The sequence below is a fragment of the Pipistrellus kuhlii genome, unplaced genomic scaffold (assembly GCF_014108245.1).
Source record: "Pipistrellus kuhlii isolate mPipKuh1 unplaced genomic scaffold, mPipKuh1.p scaffold_m20_p_22, whole genome shotgun sequence".
Classification (NCBI taxonomy): Eukaryota; Metazoa; Chordata; class Mammalia; order Chiroptera; family Vespertilionidae; genus Pipistrellus; species Pipistrellus kuhlii.
Window position 1 is genome coordinate 5,247,517 of NW_023425521.1, and position 21,640 is coordinate 5,269,156.

The 21,640-nt window shown below is 43.9% G+C and overlaps 1 protein-coding gene across 2 annotated transcripts; it reads left to right on the forward strand.

Annotated features, from left to right (window-relative positions):
- The first annotated feature begins 118 nt into the window (after positions 1 to 118).
- RETREG3 (reticulophagy regulator family member 3) lies at positions 119 to 20,361 on the forward strand. 2 transcript variants are annotated; one of them, XM_036450730.2, is made up of 9 exons: positions 120 to 423; positions 12,663 to 12,769; positions 14,047 to 14,077; positions 14,995 to 15,121; positions 15,787 to 15,871; positions 16,620 to 16,757; positions 17,952 to 18,031; positions 19,227 to 19,359; positions 19,757 to 20,361. In XM_036450730.2, exons 1-9 carry the CDS (start codon positions 185 to 187, stop codon positions 20,206 to 20,208), a joined length of 1,392 nt encoding a protein of 463 aa, XP_036306623.1. In that variant the 5' UTR covers positions 120 to 184; the 3' UTR covers positions 20,209 to 20,361. The 2 variants fall into 2 exon arrangements, with proteins under 2 accessions (XP_036306624.1, XP_036306623.1); XM_036450731.2 differs by lacking the exon at positions 16,620 to 16,757 and having other exon boundaries at positions 119 to 423.
- The last annotated feature ends 1,279 nt before the right edge of the window (positions 20,362 to 21,640 follow it).

Below are 21,640 nucleotides of genomic sequence, written 5' to 3' on the forward strand. Positions count from 1 at the left end.
ACGCACTTTGACGCAGCGTCCTCTCCTCTGGGTGGTTGCGAGCCAGAGCCCTTGCGCAGGCGCAGTGTCAAGGGACAGCTCCCCCTCCCCCGCGCCCTGCGCCGAATCCTGCGTCTGCGCAGTTGGTGTTATTGTGATTCTCTAGCCGCGCGGCCCCGGATGTGGTGGTGGCTGCCGGGGGCAGATGGCGGAGGAAGAAGGGGCGGCCACGGCCCCAGGCTCAGCTCCGAGGCCGGCTTTCCGGGGCCGCGGCGCTATGTCAGGCTCCTTGGAGAGGGACCAGCAGGTTGAGGCGGCGCAGCGGGCCCTGGTGGAGGTGCTGGGGCCTTACGAGCCGCTGCTGAGCCGGGTGCAGGCAGCCCTTGTGTGGGAGAGGCCAGCCAGGAGCGCCCTGTGGTGCCTGGGGCTGAACGCGGCGTTCTGGTGAGAAACTGGACCCTCGGAAACCCTCCAAGGCGGGAGTTGGTCAGGTTTTTCTAGGGCTCCACCTCTCGCCTCACCTGTTTCCATCGCTGCATCGGCCCCTTCCTGATCTTCCTTCACTTCCTCCCACTCACTCCATCCCGCCTGCGACCTTTGGCTCCGCCGTTCTCCGCGGGGCCTCCCAGTTGTCTGTCTGGTTTCGCCCACTCCCGCACCCTCGCCCCGCACCTCGGGCCGGGTCTCCGGCAATGCCTGGCGCCTCCCGCTGTGAGCGAGGCCGCCTCCCGTGAGCCAGGGAAAGCTGGGTCCCGCTTAAGGCCACCGCCTCCTTTCTCTGGGCTGCTCAGATGTGGTTTGAAGACTTGTCTCCAGAGATGTTAGCAGGCATCCTTGGGGTGGGTGCGTGGGGCGTGCGGTCTTGAGAAGGTACCCAGAGGTGTGCTGAGAAAGCAGGCTGGGGCGCTGTGCGTTAGGTTTGGCGTGTTTGGATGGAATTTCGTCCACTCAGGGAAGTGTGTGAAGTCTGAGCGTCCTTAAGAGTCTCCAAAAACGGCAACTTTTAAAGAACTTGTATGAAAGAGTGATGGTGAGATCCCACCCTTTGGGAAGCCACTTAGGATTGCAGCGCCTCCGCGTTCCCAGGATGAGAGAGGCATCCTTGGCCATGGTGCAGAGGCAAGGAAACGGGGGGTGTCTCATAGTGGGGGCGTTTTCCTGAGCGGGGAAAGCGGGACTGTCCATGTACTGTAAGAATCTGCCCTGTGAAAATGGGGGAACCGCTGCTTCTCTCAGTTGTTGTCACCTAAAGTGGTCTTAGGTTTTCACAGGATCTGCCAAGGATCTAGGGAAGTATTATTGATCGAGTTCTCAGGGAACTGAGGGGTGTGTGTGTGTGTGTGTGTAAGGAGGGTCCTACAGTTGAATGAAATAAGACTTCTGGATAAACCTAAAACCAAACAAGGTATGTGTTTCCATTTTTTTTTTTTTTTTTTTTGCTCAAAATAGCTAAAATATCAATAGCTTTTCTCTTAAAATTCTTGGTTTTAAAACCAAAACATTTATTATCCTTTCTCTGAAAGAAGTTTTTCACTCAGCTGTAGCAAAGCATTTCCCAGTTCATGGGCAGGAAGACACAATGTTTAGCTATTAGATCAGTCCTCTCTCAGTGGGAAGGAGACTCACGTTACAGTTGTCACTGTAGCCTCTGCCATTTGTTGCTTCCAGAGTCTAGCAAACTTGATATTAAACTTTTTTATTTTTTAAACAGTCTTCGTTATTGCAGTAGGGTGGTGTGGGGGATAGTGCTTCTTCCTTGATCCCCAGGTACCTGCTTCTCTCCTGTTGTTCTCCGCCAGAAACCCATAACCTCGTTCAGAAGCATTTACCAAAACGACCTTTTCTTCCTTTCTGTACCCCCATCCCAATCCCAAACCCCAGACTATCCAGTCAAAACTTCATTTCCTACATTGGGATTATACTCATAGAAAAAAAAAATAGTCCTCAATAAACCAGCTTCGTATCAAAGTATGACTGGCTGGTAGATAAAAGAATTCTGATAAACCAAGGATTTATTAATGCACATGGGTCGGTAGCATGGAAGTTATTTTTGGAGGGGACTTTCTACATGCCCCTTGCCTGAGAGATTTTTGAAGTAGAATGAGGTCTGCATATAAAGAGTTGCTCTGAGCCGAAACCGTTTTGGCTCAGTGGTAGAGCGTCGGTCTGCGGGCTGAAAGGTCCCAGGTTTGATTTCGGTCAGGGGCATATACGTTGGTTGTGGGCACATCTCCATTGGGGGGTGTACAGGGGGCGGCTGGTCGATGTTTCTCTCTCATTGATGTTTCTGGCTCTATCTCTCTCCCTTCCTCTCTGTAAAAAATCAATAAAATATATTTTAAAAAAAGGTCGCTCTGAGACACATCTTTCAATGTTAACAGTGTTAGCCTTAATTTGTTCACCCCAACCTTGTTACTTAATTTTATTATTATGCTACCTTTAGAATTTCACCCAGATCCCCCCTTTTCCTACTCCTATCTCTCTTTTTTAAAAGAAAAAAAAGCCGGGACCGGTTTGGCTCAATGGATAGAGCGTCGGCTTGGGGACTGAAGGGTCCCAGGTTCGATTCCGGGCAAGGGCATGTACCTTGGTTGCGGGCATATCCCCAGTAGGGGGTGTGCAAGAGGCAGCTGATCGATGACTCTCTCATCGATGTTTCTAACTCTCTATCTCTCTCCCTTCCTCTCTGTATAAAATCAATAAAATATATTTTAAAAAAGAAAAGAAAAAAATATATAGATATATACTTTTATTGATTTCAGAAAGGAAGGGAGAGGGAGAGAAACATCAATGATGAGAGAATCATCGATTGGCTGCCTCCTGCACGCCTCGAATCAGGGATCAAGCCTGCAAACCTTGATCAGAATCGAACCTGAGACCCTTCAGTCCACAGGTGGACGCTCTCTTCACTGAACCAAACCCATTAGGGCCCTACTAGTCTCTTAGCATTGCTGTGATTGGTCTTTGTCCTCGGTAGCTTGCCTGCTGTGTATCCAGAACAGTCCCTCTTGTTACAGTCCCATCACACTCTGCCTAGATGGGAGAGAGAGATAGCAAAAAGAGGGTATGACTCTTGATGCCGAAAACAAACGGGTATGCCATTTATGGAGAGTACAGAATGGCTGGGAGTATTAAGGCCCCAGAAGCTAAGGTAGATTGGCATTGGAGTTCTTAGGAGTCTTTGTTTTAGTAAATGTGCTTCCTGGAAGGTAGTTTGAGGTTTAAAATGAAAGTTAGACCTCACATTCCAGTAGCGTCATCTTGAATGTGGATGCAGACATTTCACTTTAGAATGTTGAAGAGTGGCTGTTTAATTTTGGACATTTTATTTAATTTAAACATTTTAAAAAAATTGATTTCAGAGAGAGGAAGGGAGAGGGACAGTGGGATAGAAACATCAGTAAAGAGAGAATCTTCGATTGGCTGCCTTTTGCTCCTGGCAATTAAGCCTGTAACCTGGGCACACAACCTGCCTGGGAATTGAATCATAGGTCAATGCTCAATCACTGAACCATGCCAGCCGGGCATTAGACATTTAAAATGTTTAGGAACCACGAGGATCATTGGCTCAGGATAGAGAAAAATCAAATCTGAAATATTTTTCATTATTTGTATTTTTCTTTATTCTTGCCTGAGGATTTCTTCTTTTTCTCCACTGATTTCTAGAGAGAATGGTAGGGAGGGAGGAGGAGTGAGAGAAAGAGGGAGAGAGACAAACATGGATGTGAGTGAGACACATCGCTTGGTTGTCTCCTGACATGTCCCTGCTGGGGCTGGAAAATCCGCAACCAAGCTATACGACCTTGACTGAGAACTGAACCCTCAACCCTTTGGTTCAAGGGCTGGCACTCTAACTACTGAGCGACTGGTCTGAGTGATTGTTTTGAACAATGAATGATATATCACTAACAAGTGTGTTGTTTTTTAAATACATTTTGAGGCATTAAGATTGGGTAGGAGAACGAAAAATCAGTTCAGGAAGGTGTTTTAGCTTTTAAAGTTCTCTATGCTCAATGAAGGTTTTTCCTGTACCTGTGAGTGTGTCCTCTTATATCTTAATAAAGGAAAAAACAACATTAAAGATAGAGGTGTAGATGGCTTGCCACTACAATATTCCAAGGCTTTTACTCTTAAAAAAAATTTCCCCCCTCAGGTTTCAGGGAAATTATGGCGATCACATCAGATCTTCCAGCCCGTTTTCCTTCTGATCACTGATACATTATCATCACTAGGATAATAACAGTCACGTCAGGCCTTCTTTCCAATTGCTAATCTTTTTTTTTTCTTCTTTCTTTCTTCCCCAATTGCGTGTATTTTCATTATCCTCAACATCAACCATAAATTAAATGAGTGATTGGGAGAAGAATGTGAGTCAGCAAGAGTGTATCCTAAAAAAAAAAAAAAAAGTGTGTCCTGACAGAATCAGAAAAGAACATGTTTGAGTAACTTTTTAGTTTGATTCAAACCTAGTAGATAGGGGGAGGACAAAGGAGCCCTGGAAACATGTGAACACGTGGTGCAAGGAGGACTAGATGTCTCTGAACTCCTTTCCGGTTTTCAGCATTCTATGATTCTTGGTGATCTTTATTATGTTTAAAAAATATTTTTTTTATTGACTTTTTCAGAGAGAGAAAAACATCAACGATGAGAATCATCAATCGACTGCCTCTTCTAGGCCCCTTACCTGGGATCGAGCCCACAACCCAGGCATGTGCCCTGACTGGGAATTGAACCGTGGCCTCCTGGTTCATGAGTCAGTGCTCAACTCCTGGGCCACACAGGCCAGTTCTAGGTCAAGCATGTCCAAGTCAAAGGCTGACACAGGCCAAATAAGGCATGCGGCCCACAGCCCTCGAGTTTGACATGCTTGCTCTAGGATGGTCTTTAAATTGCAGCTACTGGGTTAGAGCAATCCACAAGCTGATTCCCTGTTGGGATCTGTTTTTACAGTCACTAGTCTGAGTTAGCCATACGTCATATTCTAGGGGATATTTTCATAATAGAAAAAAGATAACAAGGAGTTCCCCTCCTAAAAAAAATTACCCAAATATAAAAATGGCCCAAAAAGTGACTAAAGGTATATAGCAGTTCTGATTTAAAAGGTTAGAATTTGAGTAAAAAACAATGAGGAACGGGAAGTAGAGACATTTGTGAAGAAAATTTACACATCAAATTTCAGATGAAATCTATTGAGCAGAAGTTTCTGATGATGGTCTTCGGAGGGTTTTTGTGGCTTTTGGCCAAGAAGACTCCCACGGATGCTTTGGCTTATTTATTTATTTATTTATTTATTTTTTGCCTCTCTTTTGCCATCAGTTTATTTTTATTTTTAGAAAGAGGGAAACATCGAGAGAAACATGTCAATTGGTTGCCTACTGCTGGTGCCCTGACCAGGGCCTGGTGGGGAGGAGCTTGCAACCGAGGTACATGCCCTTGACTGGAATGGAACCTGGGACCTTTTGATCCGTAGGCCGAAGCTCTATCCACTGAGCCAAACTGGCTAGGGCTTGCCATCAGTTTTTACCTGTCCGTCCTAATGATAAGGTTGGGTGCTTTTCTGTCCATTAACATAAAGTAGGGCAGAGCAACTAGTTGATTTCATTTCTGGTTTTGTGCAGCCAATACCTATCACTACATGACATAGATTGGGTTAATTTTTTTTATTCTAATTTATATGTCTGGCTCATTAACTAGACAGCCAGAGTCCTGTACAATAATGGCCTTTTTGTCTCTGTAGGATGATATGGTTCTAAAGAGCCACTGAGATAAACTTCTCTAATAACAAAGGAACCCAGCAATAGTGTCGTCTTTGATTGAAAATAGAAATGTGATCTGTATTTTGTTTGATTATAGCATAAGCTTTATGATTATAGCAAACTCTAATATATGTGTACTAAAATGAGGATCCATGGTATAGTTAACCTGAAAAACATTGTTTAGTTTTGGAATTCTCATGATTTTCTGGGGGGGGGGAAAAATCCCTTTCTCTCTGGAATTCATAAAAATGTATTAAAAAATGCTTACTGTCATTGGTAATAAAAATTCTAAAGTAAATAAAGGACAATGAGTTATTAATTTCTGCTTATTAGGTTTTAAAATTTTATTTTAGAGAGGGAGGAAGAGAAAGAGAAACATCCATTTGTTGTTCCACTTATTTATGCATTCATTGGTTGATTCTTGTATGTGTCTTCACGGGAAATGGAGCCTGCAACCTTGGCGTATCAGGATGATGATTGAGAGACTGAGATACTGGGCCAGGGCCTGAAGCTTTCTTTTGAAACTTTAAAACATATACAAGTAGACAGAATAATATGTACCACCATACACCTAGCTTTAAACATTTTCACTTTATGGCCAATTTTCAGCCTTTTAAAAATATATATATATTTTATTGATTTTTTTACAGAGAGGAAGAGAGAGGGATAGAGAGTTAGAAACATCGATGAGAGAGAATCATCAATCAGCTGCCTCTTGCACACCCCCTACTGGGGATGTGCCTGCAACCAAGGTACATGCCCTTGACCAGAATCGAACCCAGGACCTTTCAGTCTGATGCTCTATCCGCTGAGCCAAACCGGTTTCGGCAATTTTCGGTCTTGTTACCCCAATTCTTTGAGACAAATTCTAGATGTCATATCATTTAATCTATGTTTCAAGGTGTGTCTCTGAAAAATAGACTAAAAAATTCTGCTGCCGAAACTGGTTTGGCTCAGTGGATAGAGCATTGGCCTGGGGATTGAGGGTCCTAGTTTCTATTCCTGTCAGGGGCATGTACCTTGGTTGTGGGCACATTCCCAGTGGGGGGTGTGCAGGAGGCAGCTGATTGGTGTTTCTTTCTCATTGATGTTTTTAGCTTTCTCTCTCTCTCCCTTCCTCTCTGTAAAAAATGAATAAATAATATTTTTAAAAATTCTACTGCCACTATCACATGTAAAAAAATAATGATCTCAGTCAGTGTTCAAATTTCCAATTTTCTCATGAGTGTCTTTTTTTTTTCTTTTTTTTTCTTTCTTCTTAACGCAGTTTGTTTGGGTTACCAACCTAATGAAGTCCACATACTGTGACTGCTGTTTTTTACATCTCTTCCTTTGTTGGTGCCCTTTCCATCTTCTTTCCTCTTTGCAGTGAATTTATTGAAGAAACCAGTTTGTCCTGTAAAATGTCCTACAGACTAGATTTCCTCATCTGTGGCTTAACATGTTCTCCTGTGCTCTGTATTTCCTGAAATTAATAATTGGATCTAGAGGCTTGATCAGATTCCTGTTCAAAAAAATTTCTTTTGTAAGAATGTTTCATAGATGATGTATTAATTTCATTTTTATTTTGTTGGTTACTTATATTTTCTAAGCTTTCTCTAATCAACATGCTTGGCTTTAGAAATAAGAAAAACAAATATCATAAGGAAAAAGTGCCCTGGCCAGGTAGCTCTGTTGATTAGAGCGTCATCCTCATATGCCAAGGCTGTGGTTTGGTCGCAGTCAGGGCACGTGGAAAGATCAGTCAGTGAATACACATGTGAATGGAACAAGTTGAATTCTCTCTCAGATCAATTAAAAAATACACACATAAGGAAAAATTGATTGTGAACCCACAAATGGGTGGGAGTAATGGCCTATGGGCCCCACATTGAATAATTCACTTGTTGACTACATTTGCAGTTGTTTTTGTTAAGTTGGGAAGTTCTCATGCTGATTAGAGTTGCTGAAAGATGTTTTGCGTGTTGTTTTATTAAACTCACACACTGTTAAAGCTGCCTGTAAATTTTTCCTGTGTGAATGGATGTTACAGGATTAAGCTAATCCGGAGGAATCTTTTCTTACCTTTCTTCCGTCAGTTCCCTATACCAGTTTCAAAAGTACTTTATCTTCACTTTTGTCTTGTCCTCGAACACAGTGGCAGTGGTTTTTACAGGGAGGCTTTCACGGTACCCTCAATGTATCAAAAACACACCTGTCCAAGAGCGAGCTTCCCTTTCTGTATAGGGAGTTAGTGTTGAAGGCTGGTAGAAAGGAGCACACACTTAACGGTATAGACCCTGGAGGAAACATTGATATTTTCTAGTTACTTGGAGGGATCAACTCTAGTGGTTTGAGGTGTTCTTTCTGTTAAGTTTTTATCTACATGGAGGAAAGTATTTTCCCAAGAAATGTCATTTTATTCCACACAAAATCTTCTTCCTCTGAAGTTCCTGCATTGGCTTGTTCAAGAAAAGGATACATCTAGTCCTAAAATGGATTTATGGACCAGAACTAATCTCGCTCAAAAAGATGTTAGCCTTCATGACCCAGAAAATACACTCTTTGTAAAACTGTATACTAATTTACCTTCAAAATCCAATACCCTTTGTCATAAAAGGCCCATGAAATAACTCCCACCTTCATCTCTCTCCTTGTACTCATTCCCTCTCTCTGTTCTTTTTTCTTTTTTCTTTTTTCTTAAAATATATTTTATTGATTTTTTTACAGAGAGGAAAGGAGAGGGATAGAGAGCTAGAAACATCGATGAGAAAGAAACATCGACCAGCCGCCTCCTGCACAACCCCCACTGGGGATGTGCCCACAACCAGTGTACATGCCCTTGACCGGAATCAAACCCAGGACCCTTCAGTCTGCAGACCGACGCTCTATCCACTGAGCCAAACCGATTTCGGCTCTTTTTTCTTTTTATTATTTTTAAAATATATATTTTTTATTGATTTCAGAGAGGAAGGGAAAGGGAGGGAGAAATAGAAACATCAATGATGAGAGAGAGTCATTGATTGGCTGCCTCCTGTAGGCCCCACATTGGCAGTGGGGATCCAGCCTGCAACCCAGGCATATGCCCTGACTGGGAATCAAACTGTGTCCTCCTGGTTCATAGGTCAAAGCTCAACCACTGAGCCACGCCAGCTGGGTTTCCTCTGTTCTCTAAGTTTCAGTTCTGTCAAACTACTTGTCTTAAATATGTCATGTGACCTGATTGTTCTCCCTATCTGTCATCTCCTTCCCTACATCCTTTGGCCAAGTTTTCTTTTCTTTTTTTTTCTTTTTTTTTAAAATATATTTTATTGATTTTTTACAGAAAGGAAGAGAAGGGATAAAGAGTTAGAAACATCGATGAGAGAGAGACATCAATCAGCTGCCTCTTGCACAACCCCTACTGGGGATGTGCACGCAACCAAGGCACATGCCCTTGACTGGAATTGAACCTGGGACCTTTCAGTCTGCAGGCCAATGCTCTATCCACTGAGCCAAACCAGTTTCGGCTGGCCATGTTTTCTTACTATTTGTTTTTCAAAGCCCACTTAGATGTCCACTTCTTTGTTATTACCATATCATGTTATGTTGCAAACATACACAGACTCATAAACACACTTGAGAGTAAGGTCCACGCCTTATTCTTTTCCATAACTAGGCTGCTTACTAGGCATTGGCATGTAATAGGCACTCCAATGTTTATGGAATTAAGTTGAAGCATAGGTTGGGGGCTGTAACAGACAACTAAAATACTAGTCCAGGTCTTGGAGAAGCAGTGTTTTCATTGCCATCATCTTTGGAGAGCTTAATATCTTCCCTACTTCGGTTTCTATTAGTGTTAGCAATTATGGTCTGGGAAGTGGAGAGGGCAGACAGTCTGGATGGCCTCCCGAGAGCCCTCAAGTGCTCGGGAGAAACCGCAGTCACGCCACTCTGGCTCCTGGGACGCGGAAGCAGCAGCACTGGGAAGCGCTAAAGCCCTTGTCCCTGGCCTTGTTAAGTTTGCTTGTTTGTTGGGCTGATGAACTGGCTTTGGAGAGAACATTAATGGTCGGGGGCAGCTCTAGAGGCTCATTTCAGTTAAGCTGCCCTTGTTTAATTTCATGTATAATTACAGTATCCTTTCAGTGGTGGAATAGGTTGACACTTGTGACTGGGTTTCTAAATTCTTGTTTCATTCCATCCCTTATTCTTTGTGTAGTTTTAAAAGTTATATAACATGGATTCATGCTTATTGAAAACAAAGTTCAAAAATGCCTAGTGGGGGTTTGAGGACAAATATGTGATACCTTAATCAATAAAGAAATTTTTAAAAATGTCTAGAGACAAAAATTAAAGTTCCTCTGCCAAGCCCTATGTTTTTGTGTATTATATACACACAGATAAAGCTTTTTTAAAAATATGGTAAGAATTGCACTCTTGGTATTGTTCTGTGATTATGTGAACAATACCAAGAGTGCAATTCTTACCATATTTTTAAAGTCATTAGGTCATGTTGAGTTGAGAAGTGGTCATTTATAACCAACCCTTGGTAATCCTTATCCATATTTGATCAATTGCTGTAATAATACCTAATAACACTTCAATAGTTATATTCAATTTTGCAGGGTATTAGATGACTTGTATTTTCTTCTTTTAACAGGATAAGTATGATATTTTTCTTGATGATTAAGTATGTTGTTTCTAATACCTGCAAACAATCCTGCAAGATTTACTACTATTAAGTCACATATTGATTAAGAAACTGAGGCTTAGTGAAGTTAAGCTAATTTACTAATATTCAAGGTCACACAATTAAGAGTGGCTGGCTGTTCAGAGAATCAAATTCAAGGCAATCTAACTTTATTATTTTTTTTGAGCTTTCTTGAGAGTACGTTTATTAAAGCTTAAAGGAAGGGCTTAAGATAGAACAGACAAGACAGTAACAGCAGTGAGCATAAGTGGAGCTGCCTTGGCACTTTAGAAAGAAAGTCACAGAGGCAAAGTGAGTCATCTGGACTGTGTGGACACAGGAAACAAGTTACTGAGGCAAAAGAAGGGTCCTTGGAGAAAGAAGAAAAAGTTTGTGCCTTAGGAAATAAGGAGGGGGCGAGGTATGTAGGAAATAGCCAATCAATGATTCTCTCTAATCATTGATGTTTCTGTCTCTCTCCCTTTCCCTTATCTCTCTAAAAATCAATAAAGACATCTATTTTTAAAAAATATATTTTATTGACTTTCTTACAGAGAGGAAGGGAGAGAGAGAGAGAGCTAGAAACATGGAAGAGAGAGAAACATCGACCAGCTGCCTCTTGCACACCCCCTACTGGGGATGTGCCCGCAACCAATGTACATGCCCTTGACCGGAATCGAACCTGGGACCTTTGAGTCCGCAGACCTACGTTCTATCGCTGAGCCAAACCAGTTTCAGCTATTTTTTTTTTTTTAAGCAATGCCCCACCCTAGCTTGTTTTGCTCAGTGGATAGAGCATTGGCCTGTGGACTGAAGGGTCCTGGATTCTATTCCGGTCAAGGGCACATGCCAAATTGCAGGCTCTATCCCCAGTAGAGGGTGTACAGAAGGCAGCTGATTGATGTTTCTCATCTATGTTTCTAACTCTGTCCCTCTCCCTTCCTCTTTGTAAAAAAATCAATAAAATATATATATTTTTAAAAATGCCTAATCTGGTGATATATTTGGCTTCTCTCTCAGTCTTAGAACAGTGTTTCTCAAATCATCTTCTGTGGTAAGGATGTTTTTCCTGATCTGTTGCAAATCAATATTTTTGTAAAATACAAAATAAATGATTTACTAGATAAATTAAGTTTAAAAAGGCATAAGCAATACAAGCCAAATGTATTCTTAGATTCAAAATTACTAGGTCAAATTGCTCTACAAATTTCTAAGTGCTTGCTTTCAATTTCTATGCTTATTTCCCCCACATTCTGGTGAAATCAGCCCTGAACTACACATACTCTTCAAGGCATTATCTTGGAGGTGTTAGGGTTTTTTAATAAGTATTTTATTGTGAAGAATTTTTCATGTATGCAGGGGTAGAGATAATAGTGCAAATAAAGAATCCCTTGTACTATCACTCAGCTTCAGCAGTTATCAACTCGTAGTCAGTCTTTTATCTTCTTTCACACCCTTGCCAAGCTATTGTTTTGACATAAAACCCAGGCATATCATTCCATTTATAAGTTTTTTAGTAAATATCTCTAAAATATAGGGACTCTAAAATTATGACTTCCATAACATCACACCTAAAACAATTGACAATAATTCCTTAATATATTTAGATATGCAGTGTTCAGATTTCTCAGATTGTTTATAAATATCTATAATTGATTCCTTCAAATAACTAGATATCCTTCATTCTGTTAATATGATAATTATATTAATTTTTGTATGTCGAACCACCCATGCATCCCTGGAATCATAAGAATTGTTCATGATGCATAATACTTCTAATATGCTGCTGAATTCAGTTTTCCAGTGTCTTACTATTTTGCATTTATTGTATATTCATAAAGGATATTGATCTGTAGTTTTCTTGTAATGTCGTCATTTGGCGTTGGTGTTAGAGTAATGGCTTAATAAAATGAATCAAAAAGTGTCTCCTCCTTAATTTTTGGATTTTCAGACAGATTGGTGTTAATTCTGAAGAACTGGCTTTTAGTAGTAGCTTCAGTGCTTTCTGTGTGACCTTGACAATTCAACCTCATTTCCCGAAGGATATGTAATTCAATAAAGTATTCTTTAATATATCTCTATCAGTTTTTTGTCCTATACTTGGGTCTAATTTGGTAGAAAGATGTTTGACAACTTGTTATCAAGGATGAATTAAGGTATATTGAAATAAGTAACTATGACCTAAGTCTATTTACTATAGAGCCTTTAGTGCACAAATGCTCTTTTCTAAAATTAGCTTAATTGGATAATGATCTTTTGTTTTTCCTTCTCTCTAGGTTCTTTGCACTGACATCCCTTCGTCTTGTATTTTTGCTTGCATTCAGCTCAATGATCATAGTGTGTATAGATCAATGGAAGAACAAAATCTGGCCTGAAATAAAAGGTACGTTTTTAGCATTTAGAACACCCTGAACTTCTATAATTTTTACCTTTAGTTTTGGGGGTTTATAAGGGAGTATGTGGAACTGGGAATATCTTTTAATGTTGGAATTATTTGCTTTAGGAGACCTTTCTCCATCTGTATGTAATTTCTTAGAACTGAGTTCTGCCCTTCTCATTGTTGAGCTCAGAAAATTGTATGTCGCCTGAGATATTCTTGCCCTCATAACTGAGGTATAAGTAATCCTTAAATAGTCCTCAAGTTTTTAAAAAACAATTCACTTCATTGGATACTATGCCTTTACTAAGGCAGTGTTAATTTGCCTCTCAGGAGTTTTAAAATTTATTTTAAAATATATTCTTATTGATTTCAGAGAGAAAGGGAGAGAGGTATAAAAGCATTAAAGACTGAGAGTCATTGATCAGCTGCCTCCTGCACACCCCATACTGGGGATCGAGCCCGCAACCCCGTCATGTGCCCTGACCCAGAATTGAACCATGACCACATGGCTCATAGGTCAACACTGAGCCAACTCGGCCAGGCCAGAGTGTACAGCTTTTTTTTTTTTTTTAATATATTTTATTGATTTTTCACAGAGAGGAAGAGAGAGGGATAGAGAGTTAGAAACATCGATGAGAGAGAATCATCGATCAGCTGCCTCTTGCACACCCCCTACTGGGGATGTGCCCGCAACCAAGATACATGCCCTTGCCCGGAATCGAACCCGGGACCTTTCAATCCGCAGGCTGACGCTCCATCCACTGAGCCAAACCGGTCCCGGCGAGAGTGTACAGCTTTTAAATGCACTCCCTTTCTGTGTGCAGAGACTTGAAGGAATCAGGTCAAAAGACTTTATATCATTCATTGTAGTTAAAGGGTCTCTTTTTTAAAAGAACATGCAGATTTCTAGTGTTGGAGTAGTTAAAACGTGCTTCGTAACCATTGATGTGTTTCAACAAACCAGATACACTTGAAGGGTGGATGGGCTCTATGTTTATGTATACCTTGGCTCTCAGCTGCAGTAATGAGAAGGGGCCCTGAGGCTCCATTTGGATCCTCCTAACCTCACTCCCCCCACACACCACTCTGCTGGAGAAATGAACAAGCATTAGGCATCATTTCCTTGCCGGCAGCTTCCTAACTCTGGCAGTATAACATAGTGTCTCCTTTTATCTTTCCCCCCAAACCTATTAAAACTTGAGCAGTCAGACCAACAGCCTAACATTTTCGTGTTTAGTTTTCCCTACCAACTAATGCTGGTGTTTGTTTTAATATTGTAGTGTCAAGACCCGACGCATTAGACAATGAGAGGTATGGAATACTAATTGAATCCCTTTTTATTGCTCTGATTGATTCTCTTGTTGTAATATTCTGGTTATATGTTGTTGTTAACCCATGTTCTGGACAGCTGTAAGCTGAGAACCTAGGTTGTTCCAGGCAATCATTTTAACAGATCCTAAAGTTCAGGCAGAAGTTTGTTGAGATGGCTAGTGTCCTCTAATATTTACAAGAGAAGTTTCTGAAGAAGAAGCGTTACAGTTCCCCATAACTTGACATGCCAGGGAATTAGCTGCATTATCCAGTCCTAGTGAGAAAACCTGGAGGCCACATCATTTGTCTCCTGGTATTATACCAGGTCATTTCTGTTTTCCGTGACCTCTAGCTGTTTAAAATTTCCTGGTCGGAAAACACATCGGTTCCTGGCATCAGCAAGTCAAAGATCCCTCTTGTGTCTTACAGCTCCTGCTTTCATTTTTCAGCTCACTCATCCCATCTGTCTGATCTCAGTAATTTTCTCCGCTGTGGTTTATTTCTGGTTTTGCTTGTTTTCTCCCTGAGGGGAATGTCCACCACCGCCTCCCTCTCAGCAGCAGTGGTGTCAGAGTGCCTTACTTTTATCCCTGGATTGCAGTCACAGTGAATTGCAATGGCTGAGTGCAGGGATGATGTTTCTAAGCACAAAGGGCCTCGGAACTGGTGGCAGGTTTACACATGAGCATGGGGCTGCCTGCTCATAGGGTGGAGTTGTCAGAACAGGTTTGCCCTTGTAGTCCCTAAATTCAAGTTTGAACCTGGTGAGCCGAGAAGAAAGTCACGCTTCACCTTCAAAGCACCTAGGACAGGCACTCCCTGGCCCCCGTTTAAACCCGGAAGCATTGGCTTCCTGCACAGCAAGATGGGGGGAGTCCTCACCACTCTCCTCTCACAGCCCCCTTCTCTCTCCGTAGCTGGGGCTTTGTGCACCCTCGGCTGCTCAGCGTGCCTGAGCTCTGTCACCACGTAGCCGAGTTCTGGGTCAGTGGGGCCGTTTTCATAAGGAATCTTTTGCTTTTCAAAAAGCAAAACCCAGGCAAGGTAAGATGCTTCCCTTTTTCACTTCTGTGTCTAGCTACTAAGTTCAGTTCATGCTAAACTGAAAAAAACAAAACAAAATTCTTTACTACATATTCTCATTCAAGAAAGAAAAGATCAAGAGTTTTATAGCGACAAAGGGGAGTTACAGGAAAGGGCTTCTGACCAGCCACTAGGACCAAAGCAGAGCTTGACTCCTCCTCTGGGTGCTTGCCACGTAGATTAGGCCACCTTTCTCTCCTAAGATGAGAAAGAAAGCTTGCTTGTATGTATTCTGTGTCATATTAAACATGTGACAGGTTGTTGTTTTTTATTTTATTTTTAATTTGACTTAAAAAAAAAACACCAAAAAACAAAACACAACCGACACTTGCTTCAGAGAGATATTTGGCTAAATCCTATTCAAACCAGCTTCTCAGCATGAAAGGTGCAGCTCAGTGGGGCCACCTACATCAAAGGAGTTTGAATAGAAGTGGACATCCTCTTTTCCTCCCAAAGAGAATCAAATTGGATGCAAAGTGGCTGGGTACATGTGTCATTCTGATGTGTCCATGCTATACTCATAGGCCATAAAGAATTATTTCAGTCACATCTCTACCTTACCTCCCATTCTCACTTAGTCCCCTGCCATGTAGCAGAAACCTAACGCTGTTTCCTGACCCCCCCAGTTCTGCTTGCTTAGCTGTGGGATACTGACCTTCTTGGCTGTCTTGGGCCGCTACGTCCCTGGGCTCCTGCTGTCCTATTTAATGCGTAAGTATGGCCTATCCCTACCCCTGTGAGCATACTCTACTCGGAGCTTTTCCAGTCACAGCTAACTCTGGAGGCCTTTTATATTTTGATTCTCTAGGAAATTATCTTTTTCCATGATTTGCTTAGTTCCTGAAAGGGTCTTCTTGCCCTTTTAGCAGGCTCCCCACATACAAAGTCCTTATCTTACCAACTCTGCTTTAGAAATTGATGAGTGTTTACTATCATATATTGTATTAACAACTATAAAGGACTGTCCCTATTTAAGGAGAGAATTTTAACAGTGAATTATATAACAGCAGAACTTAACTCTTAGGGAATCCTCTACTTGGTTCTGTTTATCCTAGATCACTTTCCCCCCCCATAGCACTAAATTTTATAAATTTAGTTACTTCCTGTTGGCATGAATGCTGCTGTTTGTGGCCATTATCAGAAGCTCACGTGATTTGTTATGTAGCTTCTGAGGCATTGTTACCCTTTGGCCTTATTTACGGCCCAGTGATAACCATATGCAAGTGACCACACACCTCATTTTGCCCTCAATATATCAGCTCTGTAGATGGCTGTAAATGTGTCTGCCTTCCAACAGAACCCCCTCACGTACTTGGGGAGACTAGTGAAGATGGCCACAGAATTAAGCATAACTTTTATACTAAGTGTCTAAACCCCTTAGGACACAATAGCAGAGGGACAGGTAGGACCGTTTTGTGCACCCCTTCTCCATTTTACCACTATTTCCCATTCCTCTCAGTTGTCATCATGATGATGTGGCCCCTTGCCGTGTACCACCGACTGTGGGATCGGGCCTGTGTGCGGCTGAAGCCAGCTCTGCAGCGGCTGGACTTCAGTGTCCGCGGCTATATGATGTCCAAGCAGAGAGAGAGACAGCGTGAGTGTAAGGGGGAGCTTCCTTCCACGCGGGCAGTTTCGGGGGGAGAAGGAAAGCCCACAGATGGTCCTCGAAAGTGGGAAAAGCGGGATGCGGTTGGTGTGTAGGGGGTGGCAGGTAAAAGTGATATTCTATTCCAGGGAAATCTATGCAGGCTTACCAATTTTTTCCACTTGGAATTCAAGATACTCTCTTTTAAACAAATCTGAGGAAAGCTCTCCTGTGTTGAATAAGACAGTGAAGATAATCCCTAGTGTTGGCTGCTTTTTATGAAGCTTTTTTCTTGTGCCCAAGCATTGTGCTGGCTGCTCTCCATACATTATTTTATTTAACCTTTACAACCGTGAGCAGAGGGTGGTATTAGCTTCCTTTTCCAGTTGAGGAAACTGAAGCTAACAGTTAGTAAAGGCAGAGAAGTTCTTTTAAACCTTCAAGTCGTGCCTTTTTTCACTGTTGAGAGCTGCCTTCCAGAGATGTTTAGAACGACTGTTTCAGCAGCCAGAGATTTCCAGCCTGAGGTTCTCCAGCTCAGTGACAGCGGCTGTGTGAACTTTTCCTCCTGGGGCCGCATAGGTTAGGGGTTCAGTAAGCCTGGCCTCAACTAGCCCTGCATTTGGTCACCAAGGCCCTGCTCCCGCTGGGCAGCCAGGTGAATAGTATCAGTCCTCAAAGGCCTGGCTGAACCAAGCTGGCCATCTCCCTTTGCCCTCCGTATCTGCTTTCCACCCGGACAGCCAGTCAGTCCCCCGCTGGTCCTGAGAGCTGTTGACAAGCCTGGTAGTTGATCACCTGAAGAGTGGCTAATGGAGAGCTGTTGGAAGAAAGATCTTTTTCTTCTGTGCTATCAACTTAGCTTTCTGTCCACTTAGGCTCTGCAGCTCACCCCCAGGCATTGTTGGGTAGGCTTCAGGCCATATTCAGAGAGGCTGGGTTCCTCTCTCTTTTTAAAAAAAATTCTTTATTATTTAAAGTATTACATATAGTATTACATATGTCTCCTTTCCGCCATTGTTCTCTCCCCAGCTACACCCATCCCCCCAGCACATGCCCTCACCCCCCTCTTGTCTGTGCCCATTGGTTATGCTTATATGCATGGGTTATCTCATGTTCTCATTTTATGCCTTCGAAGCTCAAAGAGGGTAGGGGTTTCCCCTTCAAGGGAAGGTGCCCAGGCCTTCTGCTCTTTCCACCTAGTGCGCCGCAGAGCTCTGCACCCAGACCGGGCCCTGGACCAGAGTGACAGTGAAGAAGAGCTTGCTGCCTTCTGTCCTCAGGTACTTTGGATGTGGGAGCTGTACCACTGGCCAGATTTCTTTTTCTTTCTTTTTTTTTTTTAAGAATTTTCTTTTTGCTGAAACCAGTTTGGCTCAGTGGATAGACCGTCTGGTCTGTGGACTGAAAGGTCCCAGGTTTGATTCCGGTCAAGGGCATGTACGTTGGTTGCGGACACATCCCCGGTAGGGGGTGTGCAGGAGGCAGCTGGTCGATGTTTCTCTCTAATCGACATTTCTAGCTCTCTATCCCTCTCCCTCCCTCTCTGTGGAAAATCAATAAAATAAAATAAAAAATAAAAAAAATAATTTTTTTTATTACTTATTTGTTTATATATTTTTAATTGATTTTACAGAGGAAGGGAGAAGGAAAGATAGAAACATCATGATAAGAACCATTGATCGGCTGCTTCCTGCACACCCTCTACTGGGGAGCAAGCCCTCAATGGCAACTGAGGCCTTTGCCCCCGACCAGGAATCGAACCACCAGCCTTCCAGTACATGGGCTGATGCCCAGCCAACTGAGCCAGGGCTGGCCAGTCTTCTTTAGCTCCCTTTTAACCATCTGGCACCTACATGTAGGCAGTGAGCTCACAGGCTCAGGCACTCCCTCCTCACCCTTGTGAGAGCCCAGACATGAGCATAACTGCCCTCCTGTGAGGAGAGAAGCTAGTGCTAGTTTGTGACTTTGTAAATAGATCTCAGTTTGAGCCTGGTGACCAGCACCCCCTCTTTCATGTCTCCCTTTAACCCCTACCATCATGGCAGAACTTCTGGAACTGGTGTGATCATCTTTTAAAGAGCCCTGCTCATCTTGGGTTGGGCAGTGTGTGATTCCTCCAGATCACCTGTGAAAAGTGTTTTCTGGATCAGATTGCTTAAGAGTAAGTGGCTGGTTGACTCCTAAGACTTCTTTCCTTCCTGTGCTCTGGATGGATGAATAAGGGTGTTTTCCTTGGGGAGCAGCTTAAAAATGGTCAAGATTTTGACAGAAGTCCCCATCCACACCTGGTATCTGGCCTTAGGGTAGTCTTCAGGGCCAGTAATTAGTGAAGCTGTTACTGGGCAACTGCATCTCTGCATCTGTTCTCTCTCTCTCTCTCTCTCTCTTTTTTTAAAACTTAAAAAATTTTTAATTTATTGCATCTGTCCTTGCTGGCATCAGCTCTTCAGGCTTGTCTGTCTGTTTTTTCCTCAGCTGGATGATTCTATTGTTGCCAGGGAACTGGCCATCACAGACTCTGAGCACTCGGATGCTGAGGTCTCCTGCACAGACAATGGCACATTCAATCTTTCACGGGGCCAAACACCTCTAACAGAAGGCTCTGAAGGTGAGGCGCCTGACTTGATAATGGTTCTGACTTACCACCTTTCAGCTTCCCTGGACAGAAGGAACACTGCCCTCTCCTCTCCTGTTTTCTGAGGAGTGGATCAGGTGGCAGAGCAGCCTTCGGGGTATGGCTACATCTAGGATGGCATAGCTGCTCTTTTTGGAATCCTCAGTTCCTTCATTTCCTCAGGTTGTGGGCTCATGGGGAGCTCAGTGGGAGAAGGGGGGCGGGTTCCCTGGCCAGGAGAGGACTCAGCAGTCTAAGTAGAGGGGGAAAGCTGACCGGGTTTTGCTTCACCCTTTGATATCCAGGGTGGAAAAATGTGGTTACATGGGGCTGACTTGGTGGGGTGGGGCCAGGTAGTTGCTCTGTCTCAGACTCCCTTCTGTGCTCTCAGATCTAGATGGTCACAGTGATCCAGAGGAATCCTTTGCCAGAGACCTTCCAGACTTCCCTTCCATTGTGGATCCTGCTGGCCTGGACGATGAGGACGATACCAGCATTGGAATGCCCAGCTTGATGTACCATTCCCCACCAGGGGCTGAGCCCCAGACCTCCCCAGCCAGCCGTGACGAGAGTACACTGCCGGAGCTCCTGCTTGGTGCCCTGCCCGCAGGATCCAACCTCACCAGCAACTTTGCCAGCCTGGTCTCCCAGGGCATGATCCAGCTGGCCCTGTCAGGGGCCTCCCAGCCTGGCCCTTCTGGCCAACCTCCCCGGAGAGCAACCAGAGGCATCCTCCAGGCCCCCAGCTCAGACCTGGACACTGATGCTGAGGGGGATGACTTTGAACTTCTGGACCAATCAGAGCTGAGTCAGCTGGACCCTGCCAGTTCCAGAAGCCACTGAAGCAGAGACTCCTTTTCGGGGGGGTGGGGTCACTGTGGCTTAGGGTTTTTTTCTCCTCATCCCACTAAAGGTGAAGGGGCAAGGGAAGAACCCAGGTCCCATCCCCTGTCTTGTCCTTGTATGCCTGGTGGCCTTGCGGATGCTCAGAGGCCTGTTGAGAGAGGATACTCACTTCTCCGCTGCCAGCTGGACACATTTCTGAGCTCAGCCACTGACGTGAGAGGATGCTTCCTGAGGGCGGCTTCTCCCCGTCAGGTGGCACTTTCGGGGAACAAAGTAGTCCGGGGTATTGGTTCCCCTGGAGGGGGTGCTGCTGTTTGCTTCTAGGTATGGGTGCTCGGGAGTCCTCCTTGGTAGAAGAGCCCCTCCTTCTCCATCACCCCCCTAGAGGCCCAAGTCAGGCAGCAGCTGGAGGAGTGACGCTGTCCTCCTCTTTGCTAAGCCATGATTTGTCTGTTTCTAAGCAAGCTTCTCCTTTGGTTCTGCAGAGCAGGCCTGTTCCCTCTGCCACCGCCCATCCTCATTTCTGAGGCCTCACCCCAGTGCTCCACAACAGTGCTTGTGAAATGTAAGCAATGTGAACGTGGTGTGGAGGCAGGCCTCATCTGCTTTACCGCGGGCCGTGGGGTCGGCTGGCTGGCAGGGTGAGTGCCTCTGTGTCTATGGTCTCACTGGAGCTGCTGGAGCTGCCTGGTAGTCTTTGGTGCTGCTAACCCCTGGCTCTATTTGACCATCAGCCTGAGCAATGAGCAAAGCAATACCAGACCATCCCCATTTCCACGCTCCTGTTCCTTCCCTTGCTGCTCCTCTGGAGAAGCAGTATTCCACGGGGGATGCCAGAGTAGCACTTTACAAATGGCTCAGCGGCATTCATCCCAGAAGCCACCAGCTCTTCCTTCACCAGCTCTTCTTCCTCTGTTCAGCCCCTTTAAAACTTTTTCTATGGAACTGCTTCCCAACTTGGTGGACCTCATTTAAGGATGAGCCCAATTAGCAAGAATGTGTCTGTAATGAGCAGCGACCCCTCTAAGGGGTATCTGTTAGACCAGTGGTCGGCAAACTGCGGCTCACGAGCCACATGTGGCTCTTTGGCCCCTTGAGTGTTCTAAAGCCACTTCTTCAAAATAGACTCGCCCAGGCCGAAAACCGACTTCTGCGCATGGGCCACGAAGGTTCGCCCCCGCACGTGGTATTTTGTGGAAGAGCCACACTCAAGGGGCCAAATAGCCGCATGTGGCTTGAGAGCTGCGGTTTGCTGACCAAACTGTGTTAGACTGTCCCTAGTAAAATCATGTGAAACAAAAACTGATTAGTTCTTTTTTTTTTTTTCTAAATATATTTTATTGATTTTTTACAGAGAGGAAGAGAGGAATAGAGAGTTGGAAACATCGATGAGAATCATCGATCAGCTGCCTCTTGCACACCCCACACT

Excerpts from the sequence above, each read along its gene's own strand:
- RETREG3 (XM_036450730.2), top strand. The coding sequence starts at position 185 with ATGGCGGAGGAAGAAGGGGCGGCCACGGCCCCAGGCTCAGCTCCGAGG. Across the intron at positions 14,078-14,994 it reads GACGCATTAGACAATGAGAG|CTGGGGCTTTGTGCACCCTC; the intron begins GTATGGAATACT and ends CTCTCTCCGTAG. Across the intron at positions 18,032-19,226 it reads TTGCTGCCTTCTGTCCTCAG|CTGGATGATTCTATTGTTGC; the intron begins GTACTTTGGATG and ends TTTTTTCCTCAG.